The 20,265-nt window shown below is 35.9% G+C and overlaps 1 protein-coding gene across 14 annotated transcripts in view; it reads right to left on the bottom strand.

Moving 5' to 3' along the window:
• HEATR5A (HEAT repeat containing 5A) overlaps window positions 1-20,265 on the bottom strand; it is a 122,758-nt gene that overhangs the window by 73,979 nt on the left and 28,514 nt on the right. For all 14 annotated transcript variants that reach the window (XM_058293600.1, XM_058293603.2, XM_058293607.2 and 11 more), the window contains 5 exons: window positions 19,578-19,733; window positions 10,985-11,235; window positions 8,196-8,307; window positions 1,537-1,689; window positions 703-802 (listed from right to left, as the gene is read on the bottom strand). In XM_058293600.1, coding sequence (XP_058149583.1) covers window positions 703-802; window positions 1,537-1,689; window positions 8,196-8,307; window positions 10,985-11,235; window positions 19,578-19,733 — 772 coding nt within the window. The remainder of the gene's footprint in view (window positions 1-702; window positions 803-1,536; window positions 1,690-8,195; window positions 8,308-10,984; window positions 11,236-19,577; window positions 19,734-20,265) is intronic.

The following is a 20,265-nucleotide window of genomic DNA, read 5'->3' as shown; positions in this document are numbered from 1 at the left end:
CAGAGATGAGTAGTTGCAACAGAGACTGTATGGCCCGCAAAGCCTAAAATATTTACTATTTGGCTCTTTACTGGAAATATCTGCTGACCTCTATTCCAGTTGTATTAGGCTCATAAGTGTTCATTTTATTACCATTCTTTATAAGCAATTATATACTAAGTGTATTTTTCTCTATACATAAAACATTGTATCATAAAATTTTTTGGAAAAACTTGCCCTAAAAAAATACATTTTATTAATCTGGAAATTAAAGGTGCTCATAATATATATATTGACCTTTTTCCCCTATATTCTTTTATTTGTGTAATTTAAACTTCTTAAAAATACAAATAAAGAACTGTTTAATTGTTAATAATTTATAAGCATCAGGTTCTTAGAAACACAGAACAGCACTTAGAAACCAATAAAATGTATATCTGACAAGGTTAACAGGCTTAATATTTAATTTCTTGGTTAAATCTGACTATGTGGAGGATACATATCCACCAAATAATTTTCCTTTACTTTTAATCTGTATTATACTTTCAAGATCCTACCCAAAAAAAAAAAAATCACATAACTAAATGATAGACTTCCTCTGCTACAGGAAAGTCATTCCCCAACCCCTGAAACTTGGCTTTATTAATATTCTTAAAATTACATAATCAGAAGGGAACTGAGTGCTCTTAAGATTTTTATCGAGTCTAAATAGCTGATCCTTACTGAGTAAGTAAATCCACAGCACAAGGAATTGGTGGAAGAAGATACTGAATTACTTCCTCAGTAAAGAGGTCTCCACAATGGGAAATAAAGGTCTTGATAGCTGAAAAAAAGAATGAACATAGTGTAATCAACATGAAAAGAGCATTCAATTACGGTACAATATTTGCATTTTTATTATATAAATAAGAAACATACTTAAAAAGTTCTTGAAACTTGAGTCTTAAAAAAGCATGATTGTATTCTATTCTTAATCACACTAAAAACCTTCCTAGGGTTACTAAAAGGGACCAATTACCAAGTCAACAAAATGTTGCTTTTCTGGGATTTTACTCAGTCTTTGAGCTCAGAAGTAGAAGAAATTAGCTTAGACACTCAAGTAGGCCAGTTCTATAAACAAACAAAACCAAAACCAATGCCTCCATGTCTTTTCTAGGGATTCCCACCCCACCTTAATTCAAATTTTCATAGTGAAATACTAATTTTAATGGACTATATATTGTAGAAGGGCACAACTTTCTTATCTACACTAAATGGAAACCATGTCTAATCAGTGCTAATTACATCAAACCCTGTATTTTTTAAAAAAGGAATGCCTACTTAAAACAAAGTAATCCTGACCTTTTTCAACTGGATTGTAGCTAACAAAAGATACATTATTTTATGTATTAGAGCTCTAAATTTGATTTATTACATGATACTTCAGTTTATCATTCCCAACCAATCGATTACATTCAGTTACAAAAATCATTAGAAGCAGATTTATCATCCCTGTGTTAAGACAAAGAGTAGGGAAAAGCCAAAAGAAAGGGAGAGAAAAGACTGAACTCAACCTACCACAGAGTGCACCAGCTCGTCCTTCCAAGGTGACCTGCCATGTAAACGAATCTCCACGGCTCTTTTCTGTTTCCAGCTCTTTAGGAGATACTGGAAAGACACACTTCCACAAGAGCAGAACTCGAGCAAGATGATGACTGACAACTGCAGGACCTGTAATTTATTCAACTTGTCACTTGTAAAAGAACCAAAGCCCTTACTCTTTAGGACTTCATCATTAAGCAGGCATTTCCCTCTTAAAATATATTTAAACCCACTACTTCAATACTTTGTCCATTTTCTTACCTTGTGTCTCCAAAAGAATCTACTACTGAATGAATTACTACCAGGATGCACTGCAGTACACAGAGGAAAGAAGACCAAAATAAGGGTAATGACTAGGCTCTACTGTCAGCTCTTCCACTACTGCTAGGATGCCTCTAAGCCTCAGCTGTTCTTTTTTCTTACCTATAAAATGAAGACAGTACCACTTGCATTGCTTATGCATTGCTTAAAGGTTTGTTGTTTAAAAATATTTATTTATTTATTTATTTCTCTTCCCTTCCCTCCCCACCCCGGTTGTCTGTTCTCTGTGTCTATTTGCTGCGTCTTCTCCTTTGTCTGCTTCTGGTGTTGTCAGCGGCACGGGAATCTGTGTTTCCCTTTGTTGCGTCATCCCGCTGTGCCAGCTCTTTGTGTGCGTGGGGCCAGCCCCGGGCAGGCTGCACCTTCTTTTGCGCTGAGCGGCTCTCCTTATGGGGTGCACTCCTTGCGCGTGGGGCTCCCCTATGCAGGGGACACCCCTGCATGGCATGGCACTCCTTGCGTGCATCAGCACTTTGCATGGGCCAGCTCCACATGGGTCAAGGAGGCCTGGGGTTTGAACTGTGGACCTCCCATGTGGTAGATGGATGCCCTAACCACTGGGCCAAGTCCACCGCCTGCTTAAGGGTTTTTGAGATCTGAATGACAGAATGCACTTTAAAGTACTTTGACAAAGTTGTAATGTACTGCACAAATGCAAGGTAACTTCACTACAGTAACAAATGACACTGCATTTCTGATCCTAAGGATAATGCTAACTGTTGTTAGCAACTTGCTTGCTACAGGCCAAAAATCAGTTGTGATAAATTTGAATGGCAGGAAGCAGATTTGGCTGAATGGATAAAGAGCGTCCACTTACCATATGGGAGGTCCAGGGTTCAAACCCAGGGCCTTCTGACCCATGTGATGAGCTGGCCCTTGCGCAGTGCTAATGCGTGCAAGGAGTGCCTTGCCATGCAGGGATGTCCCCCACATAGGGGAGCTGCACGCGCAAGGAGTGTGCCCCGTAAGGAGAGCCACCCAGCGCAAAAAAAAGTGCAGCCTGCCCAGGAGTGGCACTGCACACACGGAGAGTTGATGTAGCAAGATGAGGCAACAAAAAGAGACAGATTCCTGGTGCCACCGACAAGAATACAAGCAGACACAGAAGAACACACAGCGAATGGACTTAGAGAGCAGACAACTGGTGGGGGCGGAGGGTAGGGAAGGGGAGAGAAATAAAAAATAAATCTTAAAAAAAACATTTGGATGGATTAGTTTTTATTTTAAAGATCTCAGAGCAACAACCTTAAGAATTGAGGGATCATTAATACACAATCCAGTGATGAAAGACAATTTACAATAACGTTCTCAATTTTTAAAGAGAAAGAAGTATAAAAACAAAAAACCAGAGCTTTTCTCCCAAATTAATTTTCTTTAAAATTGTAGGTTTACATTAACATTTCCCTATAAGCACTCCCTACTTCTTATTCCCTAGTTTTGCTGACCGGATGTCTTTCTTCTGTATTATGGCAACCACAGTGCTGACTGGTCTTTGGAGGGAGATTGCCTATGTTAAGATTCTGGCTCCCTCATTTACTAGCTGTGTAACCTTGGATAAATTCCTCAACCTTTTTGTGTCTCAATTTCCTCATCTATATATGAAAATAAATCATAGTACCTACTTCATAGGACAGTTGCTGGGTTTAATGAATTTTTAAAAATTAACTTTATTCATACTTCAGTTACAATAATTCGACAATATAATACTATAGTTACGATTTTGTATATTACGTTGAGGACACAGACTGACTCAGGATAGGTGCTCAGTTAAGGTTAAGTGAATGGATAAATACTATCAGAATCCTTGGAGGCATCTAGGATAGAAAGAATTTGAAAAGCTGTGTATGGGAAGGATAGAGGACAAAGGGAATATTAGAAACTGCTTACAGCTTGCCTTCCTAAGGACCAGTCCTTGGCTAGATCAGAAATAGAAAAGGCTGGGGCTTGTAGTTTCATACTGATCTGGAATTATCTCTTTTGCATGTGATTTTTTTTTTTAATTAGAGAAGATGTGGGTTTACAGAAGAGTCATGAATAAAATACAGGATTCCCATATATTACCCTATTATTGAAGAAGTGTTAAAATTAAGAGGCAAAAATTAACAAAGCACTGAAATTGTCATCTAGGTGCCATTTTCCATAAAAAAGATATCAGGGTTCCTTGGAGAAATGGCTGACTTCAAGTCTGAGGCAGGAAATGCACAAAACAAGCCTGGGACATCTTGTCATTCCAAAAATAAGCAGATAATCAAAGTATGCTAGGTTTGTGTTAAAAAGACACAAGAACCAACATGAAGAGGCTCACATTGACTAAAGATGAGACAGTTTGAGCATCAAAAAAAATTTAGCTGCAATTGACAGAAACATATACATATGCAAAAATCCATGAATTCATAACAATACTAAAGAAGAAAACTTCAATGATCTCCTTTGAAAATCAGTAGGATACTAACTGATAATAAAGTGAAAAAATAATGCTTAAGAAAAATGGAATAAAGCCCAAGAAAACACAGTAAGGAAAACATTAATTAAAAATCTTAATCTTTTATATATATTGATTATAAATACGTATTAAAATGATTTTATTTTTAAGGAGAAAGGATACCTTGTAGTCTTCCTCCTTTGGAACTACCCCCTTTATTAAATAATTTATTTTTTTCCCCTTTTATTAATAAGAATATGGGAGGCATGAAACACTCAGCAAAATGCAAAAAGTTTGGCCACATTATCTCACCACAATGTAAAATAATGATACATGCCAAGGGTCAACAGTTTTTGAAAAGTATCAGACAATAAATATTTTATGCTTTATGAGTCTCTGTTGTAATTATTCAACTATCGCCATTGTGGAGCCTAAGAGTCACAGACAGTACATAAACAAATGAGTTTGCCTATGCTCCAATACAACTATATATATTAACACTGAAATTTGAATTTCATGTAATTCTCATGTGTCACGAAATATTATTCTTTTTTCCCAACCACTTAAAATGGAAAAACCACTCAATTCATAGTCCGTATAAAAACAGGTAGCAGGGGGGTGGGGAGTTGGGTATATGGGAGCCTCTTATGTTTTTAATGTAACGTTTTGTGTGATCTATTAACTTTAAAATAAAGATAACTAAAAGATAAAATTAAATTAAAAAATGAAAAACAAACAAACAAAAAACAGATAACAGGTCGTAGTCACCATGGGCCCTGAGGGAAGGGGGAAGGAGAAATAGTATAGATGGAAGAGGGGTTATTTAGAGGGCAATGGAAGTATACTGCATGATCTTGCAATGATGGATAAAGGACATGTTAAATTTCATCAAAACTTTTATAAAAGTATATGGTACAAAGTGTAAACCATAATGTGAACTATTGACCATTGTTGGTAGCTATGTAATAATATTTGTACACCAGCTGTGGCAAATGTACCATCCACATGTAAAAAGGTTACTGATACAAAAGGGGGGAAAGGGGAGAGGATGTTGGGTCTATGGGAGTCCTCTATATTCTGTATGTAGCTGTACTGTGACCTAAAACTTCTCTGAAGACAAAATGAAAAAAAAAAAAAAGTAAGACACTGGGGAAGAAATGGAAGAAAATCAATATGACAGATATTACAGTGATGAAAGGCAAAACATTAAAATTTTTTTAAAAAATATTTTTCATTTTTTTAATATCCCAATTTTTTTTACTTTAGCTTCAGTTTTCCTAAATTATTATATATTTTATTTCTTATGTTTAAATCTATCATTATTTCATTTTCCTAATAATTATACTTGGTAATATTCCGGGCTTCATTTTTTGAAGAAGTTTTGGATCACAGAAGGCAGGAGAGGATCATTGGTGTGAGGTGTCAGTGATGGGGGATACATTGGAGGAAGTTCACCTGGGCACACATGTAAGATATATGAATGTGTTCAAGTGTTCATGGGGCATTGCCACAGTGGGTAGAGATTCACACAACAACTGAAAGAATATTGAATTTCCATCCTGGGGGGCTCTGACACATTCTCTAATGGAACAGCAACAATCATGCAAGTATAGGGACAATGAGTATTATCTATTGATGAGCCCTTGATATTTATGACTACCCTTATGAGCCTTTGTTTTTGAGGTTGCAACGTAGCCTAGTGTTGTAAGGTACCTACGAGTTACCTCCTGAGGGCCTCCCTGTTGCTCAAATGTGGCCTCTTTCTGTGCCAAAGTCAGCATGTAAATGCATTATCTTCCCCCCAGCATGGGACATGACTCCCAGTGAAGAGCCTCCCTGGCACCAAGGGATTACTACCAAACACTAACGAGCAATGCAACTGAAAAAAGACCTTGAATAAAAGGTGGAAAAGGTAAATACAAATGAGTTTATATGGCTAAAAGACTTCAAAATGAGTTGGGAGGTCTTCCCAGAAGTAACACTTATGCTCATCTCAGCAGGATGTCATAGACAGCCAAAGTAGATAATAAGAGCCCCAAATAGCGGGGCTCTTGAGGACTCTGGAGACACCTAGATCCTATAGTCATGGCAGATAGCTCCAGTAGTTGGTGCCTTGCCAGTGGGCCCTACTTTGGAGTTTGTGCTCCCTAGTATGACAGAGTTGGACTCAGATATAATTTCTGTAAACATGCCTCTTCTGTCCCCTTTATTTGAATCTGTAGTTGGTGCTGGAGTTGGTAGGTGTACGTCCAACAGACTTGAATCTCTGGGCTAACCCCGTGCCAGGTGGGCCCTGAGCCTCAGCAGAATTCCAACACCTACACCTACTCCTTAGTTCATTGGACTCACCCAGGACAACAAATAAGGAGGTGAAGATGCACAACCATCACACCAAGGAACTGAGAGTCTACAACTGCAAGCAAGAGAACCCCATTCATCGCTGTATGGGACTAAATCTCCCTCTCAATTAGAGATGGAGTGTGCATCACCATCCCAGAATCCTCAGGATTGGGGAATAAAATATAGACTAGAGTGGACTTACTGATATTCTACTATAGACTTATTGTGATTCTAGCAATGGAAGAAATTATATCATTGATGTGGAGACAGTGGCCACTGGAGGTGCTGAAATCAGGGAGATGAGCAAAGAGGTATAACAAGGGGGCAGTTTCAGGACTTGGAATTGTCCTGAGTGACACTGCAACAACAGATATGAGTCATTATATATATGGCCATAACCTACAGAATTGAGTGGGAGAGAGTGTAAACTACAATGTAAATTATAATCCATGATTAGTGGCAATGTTCCAAGATGTGCTCATCATTGCAATGAATGTAGTACACTAATGAAAGAAGTTGTTAATGTGGGGAAGGGTGGGAGGTGTGGGGAGTGGGGCATATAGGAATCCCTTATATATTTTTACGTAACATTTTATGTAATCTAAGTATCTTTTAAAAATAAATAAAAATATATTAAAAACAAGCAAAAAACAAACAAACAAAAAAAACAGGTAGCAGGGAAGTGGGTATATTTCAGTGGTTTGAGCAACTGCTTTCCATATATGAGGTCCTGGGTTCAATATCTAGTACCTCCTAAAAGAAAACAAGCAAACAGGTAGCAAGCATGATTATTGCCTGTGGGTCAAACCCTGACCTAGGCCAATAAATCTATTTAATCACCTAAAGAACATCATTAAAGTAGTTCCTCATTTATGATTGCTTAGTTTAATTTAAACTCCTTTTAGATCACATTACCTCATAGGTATCAAAATGATTTAATGGCAAATCCAGTCAATTTGTTTGATATCCTAGCAAAAACCTATATGACTATAAATAGAGAGCAAAATACAGCTTTGATAAAATAATAAAAATAAGTCACAAAGTTGTAGGAAGTAAATATAATAGTTATGACCATAAATAACTGATTTGTAATGAATAGAATTCAAATGAGCCCCATCTCCTTCAATGTAGTCACCTTACTGGTATTACCAAGCCTCAAAACAATTACAGATTTGGTTTCACAGACTATGGCATGTTCTCTTGCCTATTCTTACATAGTCAAAGTCTTTTTTTAATCTTTCTGAAGATGGATGTGAATGATTTTTTTTGACAAAGCCAAAATCATTCAGAGTTAAGCTGAAAGATGATCAAATTGGCTTATTCTACATCGATTCGTTTGGAAGAGAAATTAAAAAGAGGAAATCTGAAAGTCTGGAGCAATGGAGTATTCATACAGCTTCCTAAGGTAACTATGAGAAGAAAAATGTTTGTGTGTCTATTTAAATTCTGGTATACATTAAAAGTTAATCTTGTCATATCATGAACATTTTACATTTCACATTTAGTAAACACAAAGTAGTTCAGTTACATAAGCCTTCAGCAAGACTGTTACCTAAGGTCATCAGAGCAGCAATCAACAACCATCCAGCTTGTGTGCGCTGAGCTGAAACACGACTGTTTTGGGCAGCAGAACATAGCAAATCTTCTGCTAATGTCATAATAATCTATTTATGATCAGAAAAGCAAGATGAAAAAAGTTTATAGGTTATTAAATGAAAGATAGCAGTCAATAATAATCTCTTACAATATTAACTCTTACACATAATAAATGTAAATGACGAAGGCCTATCATTCATGTAGACTACAGTGGGACCACTTTTTCCTCAAATAGGAAAGTGTAAAAAATTAATTTTCCAAGGTCAAATACTTGTATATTATGCAGTACATGAAAAATTTTAAATATAGTACTTTGTAGAGCATGTGAGGCAACTTTGTAAGACTGCTCCACTATAGCTGTATAGAATTTGAATTTAGTTTTAGTAATAAGCAGCTCTCCTACTAGATCTGTAATTACCAGAAAAAAGTTCCATTACAGGAGTTGTTTCTTTTAAAAATTTTCCATACTACTTTGATAGCTAAGTGAATGATATTAGTCTTTCAAAAGTGGTATACTAGTAGTCAAAATGGTCTCACATTGAAGTAAGTTTCACAATATACTGGGATTCACTAAAATGTTATATTTAAAAAGTCAGAAACCAGATACTGCACATATAAGAATGATGCATGCTTACACAGTACAAAAGGCCTGAAGGTATATGATGTGTCTGAAAAAACATCTTTTTACCAATCACCTCTGGAAAAGTAGCAAGTATTATGAGTTAGCATATAAATTTAACTGTCTGCTTCTTACACTGTGTGTATAAGAATGCAGTCTGATTTTAGATTTTTTTTTAGTAATTTAGGTAGTCTCATAACCATCTATACTGATAGCCAGTACGTAGGAATCACACAGTCACAATACTGAGCGTTAGGTACCATTTTATTAATCTAATACCTTCTCAAACTGTGTGCCCTAACTTGGCAATTGTCACTTTCTATTGGCCCAAATACCATGGGCTTGGGAGTCTTTTGCTTTCTTGGAACACAGTTATGGAACTCAATGTTTCTTTTCTGCTAGAATCCCTATCAAGATTACTGGCACTAACACCAATTGCTTGGTGCTAGAACAATCCCTGTTTTCATGCCTCTGAAGGGTATTAAGGTGAAAAATTGTTATGAGGGAAATGGTGCAGATCAGCTCCAACGTGGAATCACAGATAAAGGATACTTGCAAGACATTATGGAAAGACAACCTGTCATCTAAATTCCACAGGTGAAGTCTCAAAGTTTTCCAGAGAACAAATAAACAGATGTTTTTCTTTGATACCCCAGTTAAGCTGACTTAAAAATGAACTCACGAGACTGAACATACTGCTAATTATCAGTTGTAGCAGTTTGGTATTACTGACGAATTCCAAAAAGAAATATTGGATTATGTTTGCAAACTGGTCTTTGCCTCTGGGCATATGAGTGTATTGGATTCAGTGGTTTTACTTTTACTTGATTAAATAATGATTAAGGTTTTCATTGGGCCATGTCAGTAGGATGTTCAGTCCCCACTCACAGAGAAACTGCACTGCAGAGAAGGGAGGTTGGGCTCTTGAGCTGTAGCCCCAGGAAGTAAGCACATAGAGGAGCTTGGTTTTGAGGAAAGAGAAGCAAGCCCTGGGAAGAGAGGAACCCAGGAAGCCTGAATCCTGGCAAATGTTGGCAGCCATCTTGCTCCAAAGCATGGCAAAAGACTTTGGTGAGGGAAGTCATTTATGCTTTATGGCCTGGTAGTTGTAAGCTTCTACTCCAAACAAATGCCCTTTATAAATACCAACTGATTTCTGGTATTTTACACCAACATCCCTTTGGCTGACCAGCTAACCAGTTTAACCAAAAATGTGCAAACAAGATTTACTGTTCCCATACTAGTTGCAGCTACCTTTCTTCCCCTATCCTTTCTCTTTTATACAAAAATTCTATTTTTGCCTTTGATGGATGAAATCAATCTACTGATTGATCTCCCTACTATATGAATAATAGTGTACTAATAATTAACTGAATGTCTTTAGCTATTTGTTGACAGCAGGTATACTCAGGTGGAATTTTAAAATCGAGAAATATTAGGGGAAGTGGGCGTGGCTCAACTGATAGAGCATCTGCCTACCATATAGGAGGTCCAGGGTTCAGTACCCAGGGCCTCCTGGCCCATGTGGTGAGCTGGCCCATAAGCAGTGCTGCCATGTGCAAGGAATGCCAAGCCATGCAGGGGTATACCCCCTGTGCAGGGGAGCCCCATGTGCAAGGAGTGCGCCCTGCAAGGAGAGCCGCCCTGTGTGAAAAATGTGCAGACTACCCAGGAGTGGCGCTGCACACATGGAGAGCAATTTTAAATTTATATCGCAGGGCTATATATATACAGCAATTTAGTCTCCAGGACTAAATTTTGTAAATGGAGATATTTCCAGCATAAAGCACAGAAGTTACTTTTATTTAAGTGTAGCTAAAAGATTTCTTCATCCTTTTGTTTCTCACAGCAATTATGTTGATAATATTTAACACTTAAGAAATACTACAGGGAGTGGATGTGGCTCAAATGGTTGAGCACCTGCTTCCCACATGGGAGGTCCCAGGTTCAGTTCCTGATGCTTCCTAAAACAAAACAAACAAACAACAACAACAAAAAAATACTATAGCTGACTGCTCAGAAATTTGCCCTGCCTGGCTTTGATTGGGCAACATGCAAAAAAGACTCGACTTTTTTTAGGAAGAAACTGAAACATCATCATCGTATACAGAGAATTAAATCATTACCTTGCCCTTTCCATGAGGAATTCCCAAAGGACAATGTTTCACTGCTCCCAACAAAGATGCCACAGCAAAACTAAAGCCAGTCACTGCTTCGGGTGAAGATTTGAGTACAGCAAGCTGTTCAATGCAACGATCTAAGAGTGGTGTTAGGTAGGAAGGTAATGCCATAGCAATGCAGCGTAAACACCAAGCTGCTGCTAGTCGAACAGAAATGCTAGGGTGAATTATAACTGAAATGACACTGTCAAGAATACCTGGAAGGACAGAACAAACAAAGAACAACTTAGGTACACAAATAAAACACTCTCAGCCATAAAACAGTCAAAAGAATAAGTAGCTACTTGGATATAAACTATATTATTTTAATCAAAAGTCAAATCAGAATTTTAAAACTCAAGTGATAACATTAAAAGTCAATTTTTTGTACCCAAGAATTACTTCAAATATATATATAATGAAAGCTGGCTTAAATTAAGTCAGTACAGAAAAGAAAATTTTAATTTCCTAAAATGACTCAATGATTTGTTTTCTTGAGATCATTAACAATTTGGTATTATATATTTAAAATTATCAATAAATAACTAAAACAACTTGAGAAGAAACATCATGCCTTGTCCTATTGTCTTTTTCCCTCTCTTCTAGTTTTTTATCTATCACTTTGTTCTTATTTGAGAACGAAAAGTTAAATGAAATTGAGAGTCCACTATGTCCTCAATGGGTCACGAACCTACTATGAAGACAGTCAGAATACCTCTACCAGTAAGAAAAAGTGCCTACATTTGCTATAATTCAACGGACATTCATGAAAACATACAATAGTTTCATGTCAACTGCTACTTAAATAATATATGTCCTACGCTTAAATAGTTTACAACACAATCATAATATCAAGCTTCTCAGTCAGAAAAAAATGGGCATAGCAGTAAAAGGACAAAGCCAAAACATACTTTTGAAAAGCGATTGAACAAAAGGAGCCAGTCATAAAAGACCATGTATTGTACGATTCCATGTATTTGAAATGTCTAGAATAGGCAAATCCACAGACAGAAAGTAGACAAGTGGTTGCTAAAACTGAGGGGACAGAGAAATAGGGAGTGACTGCTAATGGGTATGGGGTTTCTTTTTAGGATAATGAAAATATTCTGGAATTAGAGAGTACTGATGGTTGCACAACCCCTGTGAATATACTAAAAACCACTGCAATTTATACTTGAAAATGTTTTTTATGTGGATATCTCAATAAAGCTGTTTAAAAAAATGTTAAATAATTTTCTAAGAAAAAGAAAATAAAGACTGAAAAGATGTGTAAGGGAATGAACTATTCTTTTTTTTTTCAGGAGGTACCAGTGTTTGAAACCAGGACCTCATACAAAGGAGGCAGGAGTTCAACCACTGAGCTAGACCCGCTCCCACTTTTATCATATAAATCATGTTTTTACTGTAGATGAAAGATATGAATTCAGGTATACTACTTTGTAAGTGTTTCCATGGTATACATATATATATATATTTTATTTTTTAAAAATTTTCCTTTATTAGAGAAGCTGTGCATTTACTGAACAATCATGCATAAAATACAGGGTTCCCATATACCGTATTATTAATACCTTGCATTGGTATGGAACATTTGTTACAACTGATGATAGAACATTTATATTATTGTATTATTAACTATAGTCCATGATTCACTTAGTGTTCGCTATTGTGCAATGTAGTTCCACAGATTTTTCTCAAAATTTTTATTGTTACCATATATATAACCTAACATTTCCCCTTTGAGTCACATTCAGATGTATATTTCAGTGCTGTTAATTCAATTCACAATGTTATGTTACCATCAGCACCATTCATTTAAAAACATTTCCATCATTCCAAATAGCAATCTGTACGTTTTAAGCATTAACTTATCATTCCCTATCATGATCCTGTCCCCTGGTAACATATATAATGATTCCATGTGTTTGCTTATTCTAATTGTTTCACATTGCTGAGATCATACAATATTGGACATTTTGTGTCTGTCATTTCATTCACATGTTGTTTTCAAGGTTCACCTATGTTGTTGCATATATCAGTACCTCATTCATTTTACTACTGAAAAATATTCCATTATATGGATATATCATATTTATTTATTCAATCATTGGTTGATGGACACTTGGGTTTATTCCATCTTTTGGCATTTGTAAAAAATGCCACTGTGTGTGCAAATATCTGTTCAAGTTCCTGCTTTCAAACTTTACTACACATATCAATTTTGTTGATACATTATTAATAAAGCACAAATTTTTCTAAGTGTACAATCAATGGTATCCAGTATAACCACATAGCTGTGCTTTCACACTTCAATCACTATTAAAGGATTTTTATTATTCCAATAATAATAAAAAACAAAAATTCATCACCTTCTAATCTCCCTATGCTTCCATTGCCATCCACAGCTGCTATTTTGTTTCCATCTCTCGAGTTTACTTGTATTTTGTAAAAACAGCCTTATACATGCAATATTACCCATATGCACATTTCACATGAGGTTTCGTTATGTTACACAGTCCCATGCTACATTTTTAAGGTTTCTTTCAAGTAATATACACGTCCTTAGACTTTCTCTTTAAATCACTGTCATAGCCATATAATATCTCTGCTAGTTATAAACACTATGATTTGCTTTCACCATTTCTGTTCATTTCCAAAGATTTACAAACAACATCTTTATCATTTCTGCAGATTAACCCTGTTTTCCATTCTCTACTCTCATTCTATTTTCTATTTCTCTATTAGAATAGAGTTCATCCAAGTTGTCATATGCTTCATAATTTCATTTCGTTTTTACAGTTGCATAATATTCCAGCATATGTATACACCATAATTTGTTTATCCATTTATCAGTTAATGGACACCTGGGTTGTTTCCATCTTTTGGCAATTGTGAATAATGCTACTATGAACATCAGTGTGCAGATGACTGTTCATGTAATCACTTTCAGTTCTTCTGTGGATATATCTAGTCATGGTATTGTTAGGCAACACAGCAAATCTATTTTCAATGACCTTAGGCACTGCCAAACAGTCCTTAACAAAGGCTGTATTATTCTACATTCCCACCAACAGTGAATAAGTGTTCCTTATCTATCCACGTTTGTAATTTTCTGACTTTTTAATAATGACCATTCAAATAGGTGTGAAATGTCATTGTAGCTATGATTTGAATTTCCTTAATCGCTAGTCATGTTGAACATTTCTTCTTCTTATAAGTTTTTTAGCCATTTGTATTTCTTCTTTGTACAATTGTCTTTTCAAGTGTTCTGCCCATTTTTTAATCAGGTTGCTTGTCTTTTATTGTTGAGCTGTAGGATCTCTTAATATATCATGGATATCAAACTCTTATCGGATATGTGATTTCCAAATATTTTCTCCCATTGAGTTGGCTGCCTTTAAACCCTTTGACAAAGTTCTTTGAGGTGCAAAAGTGTTTAATTTTGAGGAGTTTCCATTTATCTCTTTTTCTTTTGTTGCTCGTGCTTTGGGTGTAAGGTTTAAGAAACTACCACCTACCACAAGATCTTTTTTTTAGGAGTATCGGGGATTGAACCTAGGACCTCGTACATGAGAAGCAGTCATTCAACCACTGAGCTACATCTGCTCCCTACCAGAAGATCTTGAAGGTGTTTTCCTACATTTTCTTCTAGAGTTTTATAGTTGTCACTTTTATATTTAGGTCCTTGATCCATTTTCATTTTGATTAATTCTTGTAATAGGTTTGAGATAGGGGTCCTCTTTATTCCTTTTGGATATGGATATCCAGTTCTTCCAGTTCCATTTGTTGAATAGACTGTTCTGGCCCAACTGGGAGTGCTTGACTATCTTGTCAAAAATTACTTGGCCTTAGATGTGAGGGTCTATTTCTGAGTTCTCAATTCAGTGCCTTTGGTCAATCTGTCTTTATGCCAGTGCCATGTTTGTTTTTTGTTTTGTTTTGTTTTACCACTGTAACTAAGAAATAAGCTTTAAAGTTAGGAAGTAAGAGTCCTCCAATTTTGTTCTTTTTAAAAAGACATTTCTGGCTATTCAGGGGCCCTTACACTTAGAAATAAGTTTGATAATTGGCTTTTCCATTTCTGCAAAAAGGCTGTTGGGATTTGTATTGGAATTGCATTGAATATGTAAATCTGTTTGGGCTGAATGAACATCTTAATGTTATTTAGTCTTCCTGTCCATGAATACATAATGTTCATAAGTCTTCTTTAGTTTATTTTTGCAATGTTTTGAAGTTTTCTGAATGCAGGTCCTTTATGTTCTTGTTTAAGGTTATTCCTGAATACTTGATTCTTTTAGTTGCTATTATAAACAGCATTTAAAAAAAAATTTCTTCCCCAGATTACTCATCAGCAGTGTAGAGAAACATTACTGGTTTTTGCTTATTAATCTTATATCCCCCTACTTCGCTGAACTCGTTTTATTAGTTCTAGTAGCTTTGTTGTGTGGACTTTTCAGGATTTTTCAGATATAGAAACATCAGCAAATAGTGAAAGTTTTACTTCTTCCTTTCCTATTTGGGTGCCTTTTATTTCTTCATCTAGCCTAATTGCTCTAGCTAGAACTTTTAGCACAATATCAAATAACAGCAGTGACAGTGGACACCCTTGTCTTGTTTCTGATCTTGGTGGGAAAGCTTTCGGTCTTTCACCACTAAGTACAATGCTAGCTGTAGGTTTTTCATATATGTACTATACCAGATTGAGAAAGTTTCCTTCAATTCCTATCTTTTGTTGGGTTTTTCTGGGGAGGGGAAGAAAAAAGGATGTTGTATATTGTTAAACACTTCTTCTGCATCAATTGAGAGGATTATGTGATTTTTCTTCAATTTAATAATGTGGTTTATTACACTAATAAATTTTCTTGTGTTGAACCACCTGCCATACCTGGGATAAAACCCACTTGATTGTGGTATATAATTCTTTTAGTGTGCTTCTGGATTTGGTTTGCAGGAATTTTGTTAAGTATTCTTGCATCTATATTCATTAAAGACATGAGTCTGTAATTTTTTTTTTTCCTGTGGTATCATTATGTGGTTTTATTATTAGGGTAACAATGGCCTCATAGATGAGATTGGTAGTGTTTTTTCCTGTTGAAATTTTTTGGAAGCGCTTGAGCAAGACTGGTATTAGATCATCTTTGAATGATTGGTAGAAATTACCTATAAAGCCATTTTCTTTATTAGGAGATGTTTCATGACTGTTTCAATCTCTTTATTTGTGATTGGTTTGTTGAGTCCTCTTTCTTCTAGGGTCAGTGTAGGTTGTTTGTCTGTTTCTAGGAATGTGTCCATCTTACCTAGGTTGTCTAGATTTTTGTTGTAAAGGTGTTCATAATAGTATCCTCTTACGATCACTTATTTCTGTGGGGTCTGTGGTAATATTTACCCTCTCATTTCTGATTTATTTGCATCTTTTCCCTTTTTTTCTGGTTAGTCTTTCCAAGGGTTTGTCAATTTTGTTGATTTTCTCCAAGAACCACTGTTTGATTTTGTTGATTTTCTCTACTGTTGTTGTTGTTTTTCTCTATTTCATTTATTTATGCTCTATTTTAGTACTTCTTTCTTCAGCTTGGTTTGGAATTAGTCTGTGGTTCATTTTCTAGTTCCTCCAGGATGCAGTTAGATCTTTTTTAACATAAGCTTTGAGGGTTATAAATTTCCTTTTCAGCCCTGCTTTTGCAGTGCCCCATAGGATCTGATATGTTGTGTTCTCATTTTCATTCATCTCAAGATATTTATTCAATTCTCTTGCAATTTCTTTTTTGACACTGATTATTTAAGAGTGTATTACTTAATCTCCATATACTTATGAATTTTCCCTTTTTCTGTCCAATACTGATTTACAGCTTCATTCTGTTATGATCAGAGAAAGTGTTTTGTATAATTTCACTCTTTCTAAATTTATTGAGACCTGTCTTGTGATCCAACATATTACCTATCCTGGAGAAGGATCCATGAGCACTTGAAAAGAATGTATATCCTGCTGTCTTGGGATATAATGCTCTACAGATATGAGTTAGGGCTAGGTCACTTATCATATTATTCAAGCTCTCTTTTTAAAAATTTATTTTCTATCCAATACTGAGAGTGGTGTATTGAAGTCATGTCCAACTATTATTGTAGAGTCATCAATTTCGCCTTTTGGTTTTGCCAGTGTGTACCTCATGTATCTTGGGGAGCCCAGGTTAGGTGCATAAATATTATAATTATTTCTTCTTGATGAATTGTCCCTTTTATTAATATATAATGAACTTCTTCATCCCTTATAACAGACATTTAAAATCTATTTTGTCTGATATTAGTATCGCCACTCCAGCTCTTTTTTGGTTGCTATTTATATGGAATGTCTTTTTCCAACTTCTCACTTTCAACCTGGTTGCGTCCTTACTTCTGAGGTGAATCTCTTGTGGACAGCATATAGATGACTCATATTTTAATCCATTCTATCAGTATGTATCTTTTGATTGGGAAGTGCAAGCCATTAACATTCAATTTTTAAAAAGAAAAAAAACAAACAACTGCTCAATTTTGTTACTGTTAAGTATTTACTTACTTCGTCCATTTTATTCTTTGTCTTTCCTTTGTTATATCTTATTATTGTCTCTCTACCCTTTAATTTACCCTTCCTAATCAACTTCATTTCTACACTCTTCTTCAATTTTCTCGCCCTTGTTTTTTCCTTTCAGCCTGCAGCACTCCCTGCAGTATCTCTTGTAATTTTGATCTTTTGGTAACATACTTTCTCAGTTTCTATTTGTCTGTGACAACTCTGAACTCATCCTCAGTTCTGAAGGACAGTTTTGTTGGATACAAAATTTTGGTAGGCAGTTTTTCTCTTTCAGTTCCTTAAACATATCATACCACTTTCTTCTCACCTCCAAGGTTTGTGACAAGAGGTCATCACTCAATCTTATTGAGGTTCCCTTGTATGTGATGTTTTTTCTCTTGCTGCTTTCAGAATCCTCTTTATCTTTGATATTTGGATTTATTCTGTTTTAGAGTGTTGTCCTTACTGGACACTGTATTTATTTTTCCTAAGGATCAAGAAATTTTTAGTATTATTTCCTGAAATATTCTTTCTGCCCCTTTTCCATCTTCCTCTCCCTCTGGGACACTGATAAGGTATATGTTTTTATGTTTCCCATTGTCATTCAATTCCCTGAGACCCTGTTCCATTTTTTCCTTTCTTTTTTCTTTCTGTTCCCATATTTTCCAGTTCAGATGTTCTGTCCCCAAAATCATTAATTCTGTCTTTGAGTAATTCAAATCTGCTCTTGTGCCTCTAATGTATTTTTTAATCTCATCCATGTGTCTTCCATTCCCAAAAGGTCTGTTACTTTTCTTTGCAGGCTTTCAAATTGTTCTTTATGCTCATCCAGTGCCTTTTTAGTATACTTTATCTCCTTAGTCATATTTTCCTTCAATTCTTTGAATTGATTTAGGAGACTTGGGTGATTATAACTGAGTAGTTATCTTAAACTCTGTATCTTGTCAGGATATTTGGTTTGTTCCTTTGCCTGGCCATCTCTTTCTATTTCCTATTATGGCTTGTAATAATAGCTAATATATAATATGTCCAAGGAATCTGAATATATTGGTGAAAATTTATTCTGTCAATTTCTCTCTTTTCCTAGTGTTTTGTTTTTTGCTTCACCACTCTTCTTTATTTTTGGTACAACTTATTCTAAATCCTTAAAATTGCCCATCTTAAGTTTTCAAAATCAGGCCAGGGACTCACTAATGGGGCACATATTTTCTCCCAGGAGATGGGGCTAAAGAGAAACCTAAAAATGGTTTTCCTCTTTGCAATTTCCTGGCTGGCCAGCAGATTGCACTTGTCAGCAAAACATTCCAGGCAGGTGCTTCTTTCAACCTCCACTTTCCTGTGTTCCTGGTCTGGCCAGAGCTGAAATTCAAAGTGGGCTCTGCTGGCCATATTCACTGAAGAGAAACAACTCTCCTCCCTCCAATGCACCTTCCTTCTTCCCTTACAACAGTGGATAGGAAGGAAGATGTCTGTTCCCCTCTCAGTTGGCTAGTGAGTCAGGGATTTCATCCAGGCTTAATGTCTTAAGGGTAGGGCATGAGGACCTTCCCTGTCCCTGCAGGGGTTTAGTAACTCATGTCTGTTGTTTTGGATTCTTCATCTGTGTCTCTCACCCTCCTACGGGTTGTGCAGCACTGTCCTGGTCTGCTAATACACAAAGCAGATCCCTAGGACAGCTTTTGGCCCTGTTTCCATTGTTTCTGTGGGAGAGTTGAGCCCTGTCTATGTACTCCAATGCCATCTTCAGAATTCCTCCTCCATGTTATATTAAATATCTCCAGAAAGGGGTGTAGAGAGGACTTAAAGAATAACATTAAATTATGAAAGCAAAAATACTCAAATATATACATATTTTTAATCATCTTCATTATATATATTCATTAAGTATCCCTAATAAATCTATACTGGAATCTCTAAGAAGTGAACTATATGAGGGAGATTTCCTTCCTTGGAAAAAAGTTGTCTAGAGTAAAGTAAAAACAAGGTATTCAGACCAGTAACAAACAGATATACCTGCACTTGAATCCTGCAGCAAAGGTGCAGCTGTGGTGCCAAGACTGTGCATGAGATTTCCAAGTTCTTGTAAGGCACATACCAGCATATGCTGGGTGGCTGCTACATCTGTGGAGCCAAGTCGGGTTTCCAAATTACGTTCACTCATTACAGCATCTGAGTAAAGTCCAAGAATTAACTATGCAATCACTTTTATTAAAATACATTGTAGGGGCAGGTATTAGGAGAACAATACGAAGGCATAAATTAATACACACATTTATGTATATGAAATCCTTAAGGCAGTAATTGAAATACTAAATGGGGACTTGCATCAAGAACACTATATATTGTAACCTGATTTACTTAAGCAATCTGAGCATAGACCCCTTATTACTTTTTTAGCAATTGGCACTGAAAAGGAGAACTCACAGGAAACTAAAAAAAAATTTCAATTTTATTGGTACTTTAGCAGGTTAGATTTAAGACAGTACAGGAATTTAAATAGACTAAATTGTTTCAAAAACAATGCATCTTAACTTCTATAGGAAGTGGATCACAAATTCCAAGTAACTATTATCACCAGCCTTCAAGACTCATGAATGTACCACACTGATGAAACAGGACTTATACTGTTTAACATATAAGATAGCTCTTACATATATGGTTCACTATTCACTTGACCCAGAAAACCCCATAAAACCATTCA

This window comes from Dasypus novemcinctus, chromosome 3 (assembly GCF_030445035.2).
Source record: "Dasypus novemcinctus isolate mDasNov1 chromosome 3, mDasNov1.1.hap2, whole genome shotgun sequence".
NCBI classification, from domain to species: domain Eukaryota; kingdom Metazoa; phylum Chordata; class Mammalia; order Cingulata; family Dasypodidae; genus Dasypus; species Dasypus novemcinctus.
Note: the sequence above shows the minus strand (reverse complement) of the source record. Positions and strands in the feature narration are given on the sequence as shown.